Source organism: Larimichthys crocea, chromosome III (genome assembly GCF_000972845.2).
Source record: "Larimichthys crocea isolate SSNF chromosome III, L_crocea_2.0, whole genome shotgun sequence".
Taxonomy (NCBI): domain Eukaryota; kingdom Metazoa; phylum Chordata; class Actinopteri; family Sciaenidae; genus Larimichthys; species Larimichthys crocea.
Window position 1 is genome coordinate 51502849 of NC_040013.1, and position 15754 is coordinate 51518602.

At 40.7% G+C, this 15754-nt stretch overlaps 3 protein-coding genes across 3 annotated transcripts; 1 reads left to right on the forward strand and 2 right to left on the reverse strand.

Annotated features, from left to right (window-relative positions):
* Nucleotides 1-191: 191 nt before the first annotated feature.
* Nucleotides 192-1768, reverse strand: LOC109139784 (protein FAM216A). The gene is made up of 4 exons (XM_019264422.2): nt 1707-1768; nt 1181-1314; nt 912-1038; nt 192-837 (listed from the first exon to the last, which is right to left on the reverse strand). The coding sequence occupies exons 2-4, from the start codon at nt 1229-1231 to the stop codon at nt 659-661; spliced, it is 357 nt and encodes a 118-aa protein (XP_019119967.2). The 5' UTR covers nt 1232-1314; nt 1707-1768; the 3' UTR covers nt 192-658.
* A 317-nt stretch (nt 1769-2085) lies between these two features.
* On the reverse strand, nt 2086-9739 carry LOC104926370 (ubiquitin-conjugating enzyme E2 G1). The gene is made up of 6 exons (XM_010740212.3): nt 9521-9739; nt 6222-6324; nt 6033-6130; nt 5713-5891; nt 5475-5582; nt 2086-5380 (listed from the first exon to the last, which is right to left on the reverse strand). The coding sequence occupies exons 1-5, from the start codon at nt 9723-9725 to the stop codon at nt 5496-5498; spliced, it is 672 nt and encodes a 223-aa protein (XP_010738514.2). The 5' UTR covers nt 9726-9739; the 3' UTR covers nt 2086-5380; nt 5475-5495.
* A 931-nt stretch (nt 9740-10670) lies between these two features.
* Nucleotides 10671-15753, forward strand: anapc7 (anaphase promoting complex subunit 7). The gene is made up of 11 exons (XM_010740218.3): nt 10671-10908; nt 11789-11975; nt 12244-12363; nt 12837-12948; nt 13036-13189; nt 13378-13520; nt 13644-13761; nt 13904-14100; nt 14180-14404; nt 14556-14706; nt 14798-15753. The coding sequence occupies exons 1-11, from the start codon at nt 10808-10810 to the stop codon at nt 14985-14987; spliced, it is 1698 nt and encodes a 565-aa protein (XP_010738520.1). The 5' UTR covers nt 10671-10807; the 3' UTR covers nt 14988-15753.
* The last annotated feature ends 1 nt before the right edge of the window (nt 15754 follows it).

The window sequence follows — 15754 nt, forward strand, 5'->3', positions numbered from 1 at the left end:
TATTATATATATGCACATATATATTCCAACGGCGAAGAGGTGTAGTGAGTAGATGTAAATATGATGTTGTAACTAGGACCTCTAAACCAGGGTTCTTTAACTTTGTTTCCACCTCACTAGATCAGAGGTCTTCAACCTTTTTTAGTCGAAGGACCCCCATATGTAATCTTTTTAATTTTTTTTATGTGTCACATTTTAAGCCTAGCCTATAAAAACTTTTATATTTACTTTATTCACCTTTTATTTTACCTTACTAACCGTGACAAATTTATCCATTCTGCTTCAATTCATCAACCTATAAGTTATTGATTTATGTTCATCCAACACCTTTCCTCGCCTTTTTTTTCTTTTCCCATAGTTGCTGTTCATGTTATGTTAGTATCATATATCATTTTTGTTATATATTCTCACAAATTATTTTAGTGAAAATTGGCAGACCCTCTGGAGTACCTCTGCGGACCCCGTAGGGATCACGGACAGCCAGTTGAAGACCCCTGCTCTAAACCCACTAGTGCTTGTAATGTGTGCACGTCTGTGTAAAAGTGACTGTACACAAGTCTTTGGACATTCAAAGTCATCTTGAAATTTTATGCAATAGTAACTTACTATACGGTCCATAAAGCCTTGAAAACAGTGAAACCATTTGGCATTTGATTTGTCATCTGTTGACTATTTTTGGAAGTATGACGTTAGAATTAGCTGTACTGCTGCTGCTGTTGCGTTTACTCTGCCTTTGCGGCTTTCCCTTCGTCACATCCTTCTCTGCATCCTTCAGAAAAGGACCATTTCCTCTGTGCCGATGATCCCAGTACCTCCTTCTGCAGGTTGGATTCTCACCTATAGGAGATAGAGCACAGCATGAGATGGATGGTAGTGGTCCAAATTCATAACTGAGAGTTTTAAATACACACCTGACTGAACACAAGTGCGCAGCACTTTGAGATAATGCTGCTTCATCTGCTGCCTCATGTGCTCTGTACTGTAAACATTTGCTATACTGCAAAGGTAGCATCTCTGTCCAGCTGTAAGGGCTGGATGCTGAGACAGAAACAAGAAATGATGTGGTTATACACATATATACACGAGGAATATTATTATTATCTCAATAAAACCATGTCAAAGCCCTTTACAGCAAAAATACCACAAAGACTTGAGTGTGTGTTCCAACGTATGTGCTTACCTGTAAGAAGGGTGCAGACATCATAGATTTAGGAATGGGAATCGTCTTCATGTGCTGGCTGCCTGCAGGCACGTTTATGTGTGTTCCTCTGTATGCCTCCCTCACTTTCTGCTGACTTGGGAGACATTCAAAACCTGCCAAACGCAAAATGTAACAAGCCTTATTCCTGACAACTAACACATCTGTGGTGTTACTGAAGCAGCACATTTTAAGCATAACACCCATTGCACACATTATTGAGCTCATTCTCACGAGTCCTAACACTCTATTAAGTAGTTATCTCCACATTTACCAGCCACAACAGTGAAGCTGCTCATGTTATGTCTGTAATAATAAAATCCATGAATATCTGATTACTTTTACTGCTTATAATTTGCTTATTGTACTGGAATGCTTCTTCCATCACTTGACGTTGCTCTGAGCGTGAGAGCAATAGATACAATCATACATCTACAATTATGTTTTACTCTTTGCATTCAAATAATACATATTAAAACATTTTCATTCTTGCATTTAAATGACTCACCATCTGTGCATTTCTTGTCAGACTCTGCAGACCTAAAGATCAAGAAGCTCGGTTTGAAAAGAAGTAAATCATCATCCATCTTCACTTATCCATCTGAGGTGTCAACACTCTGTGATCTTACCTCATTAAGATGTGACCATTTCCATTTTTTAGCAGCTTTTGCCGTTCAACGAACATATCCCGTTTTTTCATCGTTACTTATAATCCCAATCAGCTCAGTATGTGTTGCAGTCAGCAGAGGCTATTAGTGTGAAATGAAGCCAGTCCTGAAATCTGACACTATTCCCAGGGTTCCAATTACAGAGCAGAGGTCTAATGTGCTTTAACCCAGAGCGTGTTCTCATCTAAAATGTAAAACACAAACAAAGCTACACACATCTCTGTTTACACACTTTATTGAGCATCATGTCCAATATACATTGCATTGACACAAAATGGAAAAAAACAAACAAATAATGGCGTTAGGGTGGATTACCTGGACACACCATTTTCTGGGCATATTGCTTAATGACATTTCAAACGCACCAAATCTGTGCAAATACAGTGAACACCGGTCAGAGGAGGTCATGGTAGGTTAGAAAATTCTGACTTAAAAAGGTAATGTCAACAGCAGTTATGTGATCATCAAGTCTAGAGAAGTCTACTAACTGTACACATCACATTCAACCAGAATGTACTAACAATGGTATCATATTTAAACATACCCAGCTCCTTCAAACCTGATTGCATGCGCCAAAAGATGGTTAGCTATTTTTTTCAAAGTCAGTCACAGATCATTCATGTATAACATAATTCAAAATAGATGTCATCATGGCTTAATCGTCAGCAACACCATCAATGAAAGTGAGCAAAAGCCAATGGTTTCCAGACTCCACCCAAACACGACGGTGTAGACTCTTTCAAAAGAAAACCTCGATGCAGGATTGTGTTCATTTATGGCAAGCCCTGTTAACATTGATCCAGAAGGGCTGACTAGTAGCAGTTTAGTGAAAATGTCATTTTGACATGTCGAAATGTTAATTTAAGATATCTGTTAAAAAAAAAAAATGTATATGTTACAATATATATTTTCACATGTAGAAATGAGGTAATTTTCTCGTTTAATATCAACAATTGTCCAATATGTCTGACATACCAACAGTCACAACATACCAAAATCGTTCTGGATATGTCACCTAATTTGCATATTCTTTTTGGATATGTTGCCGAATTAGTGCAATCTTTTCAGATAAATTTTAGTGACAGCATATTCATTTTGGATCATTATGTACCTCATTTAAGATATCTACACTTAAATTTCCAATATGTGCGACATATCAACAAATACTGCAGGCCCTTTTAAAATTTAAACAGTAGTGGTAATTGTAGATATCAATAATTGCTTTTTGACTAGTTTGAATACCAAGCAAACATATCCATAATGTAATTTTAACATTTAATCAATACGGCAGACAAGAAGCCATTTCACTGTTGACATGTCAAAATTTAAGATATCTGTACAACTATTTTGACATGTAACAATACATATTTTCAGCAACTGCATTTCCAATACGTCATCATATATCAACAAATAATTTTGGACGTCACCAAATTAGTATATTCTTTTTTTAATATGTACATTGTGCAGATATAATCGCATTTCTGATACGTCTCATGTCAGCAAATCATTTCAGATATGTAGCCCTAATTAGCATCTCAATCTCAGATTATTTACGCCACTTACAAAATCTACAATTACATTTCATACATACCTGACAAATCAAAAAATACATTTGGATGTCACCTAAGCAGCTGATTATTTTTGGACATGCACGTCACTGAAGATATCTATAATAATTTCCGATCTGTCCAACATGTTAAACAATTCTGGACATGTTGCCCTAATTAGCTAATTGATTTCAGATATGTCAGCTGATTAGCATATTTCTTTTTGGAAACCTCATTGATGATATCTACAATGATGTTTTGACTAGTGAAAATTCCTTTGTTGATATCTATAATTTAGTATATCTCAAACATCACTGGTACTAGTACCAAACAAATTCTATTTCAGATATGTGATATGCAACTGTAATAACTGAAAATGAATTAAAATTAATTAGAATTGCAATTAGTCAAATTATGACCTAAATTATATATATCTGTAGGCAAGTTTGGATAAAGGTCAAGTTAAGGAGTGGTAATCAATTAACAGATATCTACAATGAACATTTCCACTAGTAAGAAATGAATTGTAGATATGTTTAATTCAAATAACTACTAGTCAGAATTACATGATGGATTTGTTGGCTCAGATTTCTGGCTTAGCTAGTTATTGATATCTACAATTGCTGCTGCTGCTGCTGGTTCAAAGTTAACGGGGCCTGCCATGGTTCATTTCCTATCAGAACACTTATTTATACTTTACTAAGTGGTGAGTTAACTTCAAGTCTCTATCAAGATTCACAACCAAAATTCAGTGATCAATTAAAAGGTGATAAATATTATCTAAGTATGCACTAATCACAACTCAAGATGTTGATAGAATTAAAAGAGCATTACTCCGTTGATCCAAAGCCAAATGTGCCACAACAAAGTAAGAACGACTAGCCTAATTCTACTATGGAGCCTCTAGGATTACTCATGTTAATAGATTAAGAACTCAAACAACCATAATCCTCGTCAAATGTGTTATCTTTTCAAATTGAGGTAAGCTCAGATGCCAGTTAACCAGTACGCACGCAGAATAATCACAGCTTAGACTATTTTCACAGACTGTATTTTGGTTGTCCATGATTTATAACAACGATGTGAAAAGACGCTAGACTAAGTGATAATTAATCTTCAGTGACGAGAGGGCCACGTGGGATATTCTATTAGAGGTTTATCTTCTAATCAAGATGAAGTTTGATCCTGAGAAGTTTGCACAAACCTCCTTTCACCATCAGCTCTGCTTGTGTGAGTCAACGTGTTACAAAACAGTGACTCTCAAATCACTGAGTAAGCCATTCCATTTACATCTACAGCTAACGACGATACATAACAGAGCTGTTTGAGGGGATCATGCAGGTTTGAGAGTCATGGTTTCATACTTCTTAGACTTACACTAGCATGAGGACAAAATGCTAACAGGAGGCCGTTTCTCAGAAAAATAGACAGTATGAAACTCTTTATAAGTCCCTCTTTAAGTTCTCAACCTGACCCTATAAACAACAAGCACACTGTGAGGAGGTAAAGCCAACAAAAGGCAACGGTGATTCAGTGACAGTGTTGAAAATAATCACTGTTGACAGAGATTTGTTGGGCCGACATTAATCTGGTGGTAAGTATTCAGTAGGGAGGACAAATGATGACCTAATGTAACGGGTTTTTGTTTTACACAATCTTGACCACTAAATTGCATAAGAAACCTGGTATAAAGTAGAAACTGTTCAGCAGCAGATAAAAAAGCAAGTTAATTTACAGTAGTGACATATCTTACATCATTAATTTTTCAAAATAAATAACATTAAATATACAATTCCAGGTAGGAAACAAGTAAATTTCGCTGGTAGGGTTCTCAAATTGGCTCATCTTGCGGAAAATGACAACCGTTCACAGAAACGTGGTTGAAGCCAACCAATTCCTTTGACTGGCAAAACAAGGGGTGCAAAAGCCTTTTGCTGAAATTTTCCCTCTGAAGGCATTTCCTTTAACTGGAAACGAAGCAAAAAAACAAACATCATAAACACGTCAGACATCAAGGTTTCACATGACTATTATGTGGCTGAAACTAATAAATTTACTTACCCTGGAATTTACAATTGACTCCTAATCAAACGCCATCTCTTGACTTTTTCTTACACAGCGAGCCACCTTTCTCTTGAATTCACCGTTGGGGTCCTCCCTCCACTCTTTCTGTGGGAGCAGCATCAGATTCTTTTTAATGACACATCCTCAGTTTACTCTAACTGCACAGGTAACAGGAACGAAAAGGGAATTCCAGAGTCAGTGAGGAGGGGGAGCGGGATAAAGAGCGGAAACTCACCGCAGCGTCCACATTAGCTGGTGAGTCGCTGTTGGGATCTGCCAGCATGGAGATAACACTAATCATGATTGTCTCTACCGTGTGGATAGGAAGCCAGCGCTCCTCGGGCTTTTCATAACCAAACTTATCTTCTCCTGGCTCGTGCAGAATTGAAATGCAAACATCCCCATTCTTTGCAACTGCAGAGAAAGGGAACAGGAAGTTAACTACAGCCACTTAATCTGATGACATTACTACTAAACTCAACAGTTACAGTAATCCAATGAAATACAGAAAATGCATTTATTTGTGCTGGAAACAAAGATTTGAAGCCTGTTTACCATTTGGGTGCCAGATTTCAGTGATGAACTTCATCTTTGGAGGCCGTAGTGGATAATCATAAGGAAAGGTTAGGTATGCCTTGAAAAACCCTCCTTCACTGCAACATAAAGAACATAACAAGGACCAATGAGACATTAGAAACGAATTTCTCAACCAAAGACGTCTGATCCAAATATTTTCTTACTTACAAAAGGGTGTCTTGTGGGCCAATGATCACAACTTCCCATTTATATATGTCATCATCGTCTATCAGACCAGCTGAAAAGCCCTCAACGGGGTTCTTGTTGAGCTCTGGAAAAAGAGAGGTGTAAAGTGTTTTAATGCAATGAACTGGAAATTAAACTATAACAAGCAGAACAATGATTTGGAACCAAAACATGACAAATGTGTTTTCATATGGCAAAGAACATTCCCAACATAAAGGCATACACAAAACGTTAACACAGATTTCACTTGATTTTAAAAATGGCTCTCAGCAGCTCACCAGGAAAACACATAGCTGCTGGAAGAAGTGGTCCACAGTAAACACTGACAGGATGATGAAAACACGCTGCAGCCAAAGTGATGAAGTGTGATGGAAGCTATAGGTAAACCTCAGGTGAGCCGCGTGATACAGACTCTACTGTGAAGCAGCTGCAGGAAATGTTGAGCTTGCATTTACATCTAATTAATGATACAATGCAGGTTAACAGCTGCTGACCACAATGAATATGTAGTAATTAACACCATTACTCTTGGAAAAAAAGCAAAAAGCAAAGCATGGATTGTGCTGATTTGATCTCCTAAACTCTTGTTTTTAATTTTATGGACCCAGATATGGAATTCTGGCTAGAGCAAGGTATGTAAAATGTTTGAACTTTTCCACTCCACAGGGACGTCAACATCCTCGGTCAAAGTTAGGCCAAATGAAACTCACTAACTGAAGACTAGACTTGAAACACGATGCTGAGCTGCATCTCAAATTAATCTTCAGGTTTCCAGCTTTCAGGTGCTGTATACCACCTCCTGAGGTAATTCTGTATATTTAGCACTTTGTAGGAGTCGTCGTCTCACATTATTGCAGCCTCATCCAATAACTATACAGTTTTGGCTAAAGTTCAAAGAATCAAATCGTGGTTTCCAGAAATAATCTCTGTGGAACTGAATCACCAACTTGAAGAAGTGAATTGAATCGACCACAGTGAACGCGGTGATTCACATCCCCACACACACAACCAAAATTTGCATATTGCACAATCAGGACAAAATGTTATATCAGTCATGGAACAGGATGACGGTGTGTCTAATTTTTTTAATCAGTGGATGGAGTGGTGGATGTTGCTGTGATTTCAGCACTATGGGAAAAACCTGAATCCTGACCACAGTCGGTGCTCATATCAAATACAATACATTTTCCCAGTAGGTCTATCAATGTAGGTCACTTTGATATAAAACAGTAAACTGATATGAGAGTTGTGATAAGACTATATACACTGTCTGGGATGTTGACACTCACAATATTACAATATTACAGCTCTGATATCGTTCCCTAATCTTGAAGGTTAATGTTTTCTGACTTTTGCGGTTGAGTAACATTAATACTGTCTGACTCAAACGATCGCCGTGTGAAGGTACAGAGGTACCCAATGATAGTCACTCGTGTGAGGGCTCTGGGCTGCGAGCATCCATAACATCCCCGAGGTGAGTGAGGCAAAGAGAGAGATCACAACACTGTCACTGTAAACTGTGTGCTTGTCCGCCTGAATGTGACGCACTTTCATTAAAAGTCTGGGCAGATGGTTCGTGTCCACGCTAACATACGACACAGAGTGGCTGATATTGCAGCTCAGTTTTCAGTACCAACCCTCAGTGGAGAGCCAGCCATTTGTGGTCATCAACCCCATCCCTCTATCGGTGCATTAGTGGCATTTTGTGTCAATAAAGCTGATAGGATTACTTCAAGAACGTGTTGTGGAGCGGTATTTTGTCATCACTGAATTGTGGTTAAACATATTTCTGCTAAAGCCAAAGGTTGTGAGTTTGAATCCTTCTAAAGACCATGGGTAGGCAAATGGAGCCGAGCTGTACAGATCGAGGAAGGGCGGGTTGGCTAGTAACTGAAGGGTCGCTTGTTCAATTCCTGACTCCAACGTCTGAGCCAAGATGCTTCTGATGTGCTGTGAGCGTTTGTGTGTACCATGAACTCCATAGCGCTGCATCACTCGATGAGTAGATGGCAGTACCGTGCTGTGGTGTCATGAGCTCTGTCACAATGTGTAGAAATCTTTTCAGAATCTGTTTTTTTTTTTTTTTCTGTTTTTTTATTTCCTTCCACGCACCACAAGCGAAACTAGCGAGCCAACACGCTACAGGCCAATGAAAACCCGTGAACGAGATGGTTTGCAGTGCAGGCACAGGTTTGGATGGTGACCACACTGAGCAGAACAGCCCAGAGGTCGACAGAACTTTAGGAACTGAAGACACAAAGCAGACGGAGACAGAAGAGATCCCGGTCTGGCTGTAACATGTTTCGTATGCTTTTCACAGACATTAACAGTTCAAAAGTAACTAATACTCTGAGTAGTTTGAAATAAAACTACAAGTACAGTATATCAGCAATCTAACAGTCAGGGTTAGGTTACTAACTTGAGTACAGATTTTCAATAATAAAAACTTTAACACATCTGCTATAAATGCTGTTATCAACAAACATGGTCACCAGGCGTGTCGGAAATAATGATATGATATTAATAAACATACATGAGATTTTAAAAACCGGCCCATTCATCCATCTAGCTGACTGTTTACTGAACTGTCAGCTGGAGACCAAACTGTACGTCAGTGTGTTTGACATGCGTAACAAAAGACACGCCACTGCCGCTGACAATAATAATACTGATGATATTCTCATAATGAGCCAACATAAGAACAATAAGAGTTGTATCGTATCATGTGGAGGGCTTGAACACGGAGGTGCGTACCCTCACTAAAATAAGCGGCGGAGCCAGATTTGACATCGCAAACGTTACGCTGGATTTTATCTTTTACAGCGAGGTGCTGAGTGTGTTATTTTTAGTCAAGTTATCACGCATGGGAACACATTAGCGTGTGAAATGTTTCGGATTCATACAGCTATCGTGAGCAGAGCTGTGGTCCTCAGAGCCCGGATCGATTATTCCTTTGTTCCGCCAGCTAACTAATGTCGAACTTGCTAACCCGCTAGCGAGGTTGGCGACGGGATTCAGCGTCGGTTCCGATACACTTTAATGTTTATTTGAGCCACGTAATACTTCAAAATATATATATTTATTTCCACCAGAGAGCACGCAAACAAAGCAGCTTGGCCACACACTGGGCTGCAGTGATAAAGGAACCCTTTCACAGCTTACTCCTATGGCGTAAACATAGCTTTGCGTAGCTACAAAAAAAAAAAAAAGCTAACGTTAGCCGCTAGGTGGCTAGCCTTTATATCGGCTGTATTTTCTCACATTTCTTGTATTCATATTACCTGCCAGTTGTTTTCGGAGCAGTAGTGCTGATTGTTCGGTCATGGTACGCGCACGTGATTGTAAAAACACTCTGTGTCGACAAATTGTTTCCGAAAATAAAAGAGCTGAAGCTGAACTCGGGCTGAGATCTGGTAGCTGCTGCCTGCCTGCTGCCGCTGTGTGTTTTGACACAAGGTTCAGCTGCTTGGCTGTAGCTGTGCGCATGCGCGGCTGCAGTCAGGCTGCGTGTGTTTGTGTGTTCAAGGCAAAGCGTCTGTACAGAAATCAACAGGCACTAACCTGGAAACATCTCTCTCCACCAGCCTCCCTCATAGATTTACATTATGATTGATGTGTAACACGCTACACTGAGGGCTTTAGAGGTGGAGGCTGGGTGTGAGGCTCTGTGGGACATGAAGTACTGTGTGTCACAGGGAAAGGGTCATCTGACATAAATGGTAAATGGCATCGGGTGAATTTGGGGGTCAGTGTCTTGTCCAAGGACAGGAGGTGCCGGGGATCAAAATCACATCATTAGTATTATTTGTCTTCTCTCTGCTGCGGACAATCAGGGAGGCGGCCTGAAGCGGAGAGCATGAGCAGGCTTCTGATGTGTCTTTTTGGCAGGATTTATGTAGGGCAGCTGTCTGCGAGGAGAAAGACGATACAATTTAAAAAGGCCAGTTTTGTCGTAAAACAAAAAAGGACAAGGGTGATCACCTTTCTGCCTGTTACTGCATCCAAACACCACCAAAGTATATAGTCATCTGATTACTGATCTATTTATAATATAGCATGGATGAATTCAATAAAATTACATTTGCTTTATTTATTATAGGCACTATAACACACTAATTATAGATGAATATATATTATATTATATATTGGTCAAATCAAAATAAATCCTTGCTGTCACTTTGTCTACTCAACAACAAATACTGCTGCAGCGAATGCATAAGATGCGTTCAAAGCTACCGGATATAGGTACGCATCAGCGACCTAACTTTCCAACTCTCGGTCTGTTAAACTCTAATGTTATGTGAAAATGATAATAATACGTTTTGAATAAATTGTTCTAATAAAAACGTGTGCCAAAATCGCAAATTTTCTTAAAATATCTTAAACGACAAGCACAGTGGTCGGAAGCACGAGCTCGCGTTGAGCACCTGAAGGCAGCACTATGCGGAAGGAAGGTTGCTCGGCGCCATATTTAATACATCAGAAGCTAGTTAGCATTAGCTGTTTACAAGCCCAAACTTTGAAGTTGAGACTTAAAAACGTAAAGCGCGCCTTCAACTTCAGCCCAAATGAATGTCATAGATCACGTACGGGACATGGCCGCCGCTGGCCTTCACTCCAACGTCCGGATATTGAGCAGTTTGTTGCTGACGATGAGTAATAACAATCCGTAAGTACAGAGCGGGCTCCGTGCGTGTTATTAGCACAGAGCTAACTCATCAGATAACATTAATAATAGTGATCATAAAGCACGCGGGGCTGGTAAAATAATGCAAACAGATGACCGTAACATACTCAGACAAAGAGTGTGATTTATATTAGTGTGTGGGACACAGCTCGTTTACAAGAAAAACGGTTAATGCTGCTGTTAGCTCGAGGTGTTGAAGTCATTCTCAAAGGTCCAATATTTAGGAGTAGTTCGTTAGCATGTTTTCACTGTGTATAATCAGCTGAAAATAAGAGTCAGTGTGTTCCTGTCGCCTTTCTGAGCTCCTTTATATCTACAGTGAGAGCGGGTCCTCTTCCATCGAGGCCGCCATGTTGAACTGCCATTTTTCTACGGTAGCCCAGAGCAGACAAACCAAACGCTGATCTAGATATGGCCATTTTTGCACTTCATGTGAATTTCGCAGCCAGAGTTCTTCTACATGCTTGGTAGGAGAGGGTGAGGTGTGAAAGAGTATTTATTTGGTTGCAGTCTGCGACTTCACCGCTAGGTGGCACTAAATCCTACACGCTGCACCTTTTAATATACAACGTAATTGATCAGCAAGTATATTGCATTACTTGTACAGTCCTCCACCCTAACACGAATTCTTAGCTGAGGCAGGATTGGACTCTGTCTTTGTTGTTGTGGTTTCATATTGGGATTATTCTTCACTGGTTTGATTGGCTGTATATTGTTTTTATAAACTTTATTTTCTTCTGTATTCTCTGTTACTCATTGTGATCACTGTGCTATCAGCATTTCATGCACGTGTGCAATAGAGAGCCACATTTCTATGTTGTGTTTAATTACTTTAATATTTCTATATTTATTCTGATGTTAGAGAGCTGTTCTCGCCGGCCCAGAAGTACCAGTTGTTGGTTTACCATGCTGATGCCATCTTCCATGATAAGGAGTATCGTAACGCTGCCTGCAAATACAGCATGGCACTGCAACAGAAGAAGGTGCTCAGCAAAACATCTAAAGTCCGTACCTCTACTGGTGGAGCCGCATCGAACATACAGGCACAGGTATGTCTTTGGTAGAAGCCGTAACACAGCTCACACTGCAAGATGACACAGAAATATTTATGACAGTATTATAGAATATTTTTGCTTTACATACATTTACAGTCTGTATGGAAACCAGAGAAAACTGCGCTGTTAACGTTTTGATTGGTCACGAGTTGGTTTTGCTTTGCTCATCATTTACTTCTAATGTGTGTTAATGTCATGAGTGTCTCTTCTGCTTCATTCATCACCTTTCTGATGTCCAATCACACTGAACGTTGTCTTTCAGAGTTTGCCATCAGAAATTGAGGTAAAATACAAGATAGCGGAATGCTACACCATTCTGAAACTGGATAAAGACGCCATCGCAGTGCTCGATGGGATTCCATCCAGACAGAGGACTCCAAAGGTAGGTTGACACTCTCATAGTTTTTCCTCACTCGAACCGAGGGTCTAAGGACAGAGGGTGTCACTCCCTGTACAGATTGTAAAGCCCTCTGAGGCAAATGTACTTTGTGACTTTGGGCTATACAAATAAAATTGATTTGATTTGATAGTTAGTGCAGTAAGCTTTTCTTTCTTCATCCTTTATGTGCCTGTTTATAATACAGACTAATATCTGGCAATATATGCAATTAATCCAGGCCTTGATTGTGTTCGATGGTGCAGCGTGCACACATGAGACCAAAATGAGTTGCAGGCAGTATAATGATGATCATTTATCTCAAGCTGCTGCCTGTGTTGTTTACACAACTCTCTGGCTGCATAAGACTATAGACAAGTGAAACAGCAGTGACTGCTTCTCATATTTGCATTATTTTCTGCAAATGTTTGAACATTTTTATAGAGGAAATGGATGTTCACTGCTCTTTCTCACCTCAGATCAACATGATGCTAGCTAACCTGTACAGGAAAGCTGGTCAGGAGCGCTCTGCAGTGACAAGCTACAAAGAGGTCCTCAGACAGTGTCCCCTCGCCCTGGATGCAATCATTGGTAAGCGCGGTCACAGAGACGACTTCATCCAACCAACACGTTTAACCAGACCTTTAAATAAAGTGTGCTCTTTTCTCCCTCCTCCAGGTCTTCTCTCTTTATCAGTCAAAGGAGCTGAAGTGGCGTCCATGACGATGGATGTGATCCAGAGTATCCCCAACCTGGACTGGCTCTCTGTTTGGGTCAAAGCGTATGCCTTCATACACGCAGGAGACAATCAAAGAGCCATCAACACTATTTGGTAAGCAGGGCGGCAGTGCTTTATACAAATGGATGTATTACAGAACCTGACACTGGACCCAAAGATGGCACCTATTTAGTCCAGTGACTGTACTGTACTACTGTAAATGTGACTGAATCCTACACGATGATCCCTTTGATGTGGCAGTCTGGTTTATTCGATGTGTCTCCCTCCCTCCCTTGACTTAGCTCTCTTGAGAAGAAGTCTCTGTTGCGGGACAACGTTGACCTGCTGGTGAGCCTGGCAGATGTCTACTTCAGGGCAGGTGACACCAAGAACGCCATCCTCAAATTTGAGCAAGCCCAGATGCTGGATCCATACCTCATCAAAGGTGTGCTGCAGGATGATAGCCGTTCTTGAATGATTGATTGATTGATTGGTTGATTGATTGATCTAGCATCTATCACAAACTGTTAAAACGTGGCTTGCACTTAAATCTATTTTGCACTTGCAGGAATGGATGTGTATGGATACCTGATGGCCCGCGAAGGACACTTGGAGGACGTTGAAGTCCTGGGAGGACGATTATTTAATATCTCAGACCAGCATGCAGAACCCTGGGTGATCTCTGGGTGAGTCTGAGGGGGCAGCCTCAATAGGCCTCTGCCTGGGGGACATGTAGACTGTACAATAAATGATTGGTTACGTTTGACATGAGATATCACCATCCTGTTAAGTTTTATGATCCTTTTTGAATTTGTTTCCATTGTTCAGTTGTCACAGCTTCTACAGCAAGCGTTACTCCAGAGCTCTGTACCTCGGAGCCAAGGCCATCCAGCTGAACAGCAACAGCGTGCAGGCTCTCCTCCTGAAGGGGGCAGCACTAAGAAACATGGGTCGTGTTCAAGAAGCCATTATCCATTTCAGAGAGGCTATGCGCTTGGCGCCCTGCCGACTCGACTGCTACGAAGGTATGTCTGTCATAAGTTTCTCCTTGTGTGCTCTCTCTCTTTTCAGGCATAGTACACTCATATAACTGCCCCTCTACAGGTTTGATCGACTGTTACCTGGCATCCAATGGGATTCGAGAGGCTATGGGAATGGCCAATAACATCTATAAGACTCTGGGGGCCAACGCGCAGACTCTGACCATACTCGCCACAGTGTGCCTGGAAGACCCCGTTACTCAGGAGAAAGCCAAAACTCTGCTGGACAAAGCACTCGCCCAGAGGCCGGACTACACCAAGGCTGTGGTCAAAAAGGCAGAACTGCTCAGTATGTACAACGTGTCACACCTTTTTAAAACAGCATGTCCATTTTATCATTTGATTTTCTCAAACGAACTGTGCAGCTAAAGTGAAATCAAATATACTGAGGTGCATAAAGAAAATGAGCATGGAAATCAAAGTGTCTTTTTCTTGTGAAGGTCGAGAACAGAAATACGAAGAAGGGATCGCTCTCCTCCGTAATGCCCTGGCCAATCAGAGTGACTGCGTCCTGCACAGAATGCTGGGAGATTTCCTGGTGGCCGTCAATGATTACCAAGAAGCCATGGATCAGTACAGCATAGCCTTAAGGTAATCTTGGAGAATAACTTGTTCTAAAAGTATCATTTGAAGCCATTTTGTGACGACAAGTTTAACTGTTTGTCTTTTTGTCTCCCTGAAGTCTCGACCCCAACGACCAGAAGTCTTTAGAAGGCATGCAGAAGATGGAGAAGGAGGAGAGTCCCACAGACGCCACGGTGGAACTGGACGGAGACGACATGGAGGGCAGCGGGGAGGACGGAGATCTGGAGGGCAGCGACAGCGAAGCAGCTCAGTGGGCTGATCAGGAACAGTGGTTTGGTATGCAGTGACCCCGGCCACTGAAGGATACACAGTCCGTTCCACCTGCTGACACACCACAGCCTGTCAGAACCTTTTAAACAAACATTCTGACAACCTTTGAGCCACTTCACTGTGGAGTTTGCTCGTCTATACAGCGCTCCAATCCAGTCTTAGAGAAAATCAACACATTGATTACTCAATGTTTGTAAAAAAGAAAAAAAAAGTAATAACTCTGCTTTGGCTATCCCTTTAACACTTGTTTCATCTGTGGCTCCCTGAATAAACACACTGCTGTCCCAGGTAATGCAAAGTATATATATTTAACCATTCAGAGTTTGGATGGTTAAATATATTTAATGCGACATGAGCATCAGTGTATTTAAAAAAAAAAAAAAAAACCTGCTGTGGGTGCTTTGAGGTGGAGTTGTTCCCAGGCGAGATGCATGCTGGGAAAAGCAGACTGGCTGGAGTTATCCTTCATGTGTCACCGACAAAATATTAGGTGTGTCTTTGAGCCTGACCGAGGCGCTTGTTGGTGTGTGACCAGCAAACAGGGGGAAGTGTGAAAAGTGACTGTACTATATTTCCGCTGCTCTTAACACGAGAATGTGTCTTGTAACGTACATGTTTATCATTTGTGTCGTCTGCCTTTCTGTGTGAAAAAATAACCCTACGATTGACTCACTCTTAAGTTGGGAAGTGTTACATAACCATTTCAAGTGTCAAGCAAATGTTTATAGTATTTTGTACATATTTTTAAAGTGTATAATAAAATGAATAAACACTCTCACTTGAC

Excerpts from the sequence above, each read along its gene's own strand:
- anapc7 (XM_010740218.3), top strand. The coding sequence starts at position 10,808 with ATGAATGTCATAGATCACGTACGGGACATGGCCGCCGCTGGCCTTCAC. Across the intron at positions 10,909-11,788 it reads ACGATGAGTAATAACAATCC|AGAGCTGTTCTCGCCGGCCC; the intron begins GTAAGTACAGAG and ends TTCTGATGTTAG. Across the intron at positions 13,521-13,643 it reads GGATCCATACCTCATCAAAG|GAATGGATGTGTATGGATAC; the intron begins GTGTGCTGCAGG and ends TTGCACTTGCAG.
- LOC109139784 (XM_019264422.2), bottom strand. The coding sequence starts at position 1,231 with ATGAAGACGATTCCCATTCCTAAATCTATGATGTCTGCACCCTTCTTA. Across the intron at positions 1,039-1,180 it reads TGTCTGCACCCTTCTTACAG|CATCCAGCCCTTACAGCTGG; the intron begins GTAAGCACATAC and ends TTTCTGTCTCAG. Across the intron at positions 838-911 it reads GCGCACTTGTGTTCAGTCAG|GTGAGAATCCAACCTGCAGA; the intron begins GTGTGTATTTAA and ends TATCTCCTATAG.
- LOC104926370 (XM_010740212.3), bottom strand. The coding sequence starts at position 9,725 with ATGCGCACAGCTACAGCCAAGCAGCTGAACCTTGTGTCAAAACACACA. Across the intron at positions 6,325-9,520 it reads GCTCCGAAAACAACTGGCAG|AGCTCAACAAGAACCCCGTT; the intron begins GTAATATGAATA and ends CTCTTTTTCCAG. Across the intron at positions 5,892-6,032 it reads TGAAATCTGGCACCCAAATG|TTGCAAAGAATGGGGATGTT; the intron begins GTAAACAGGCTT and ends CTTTCTCTGCAG.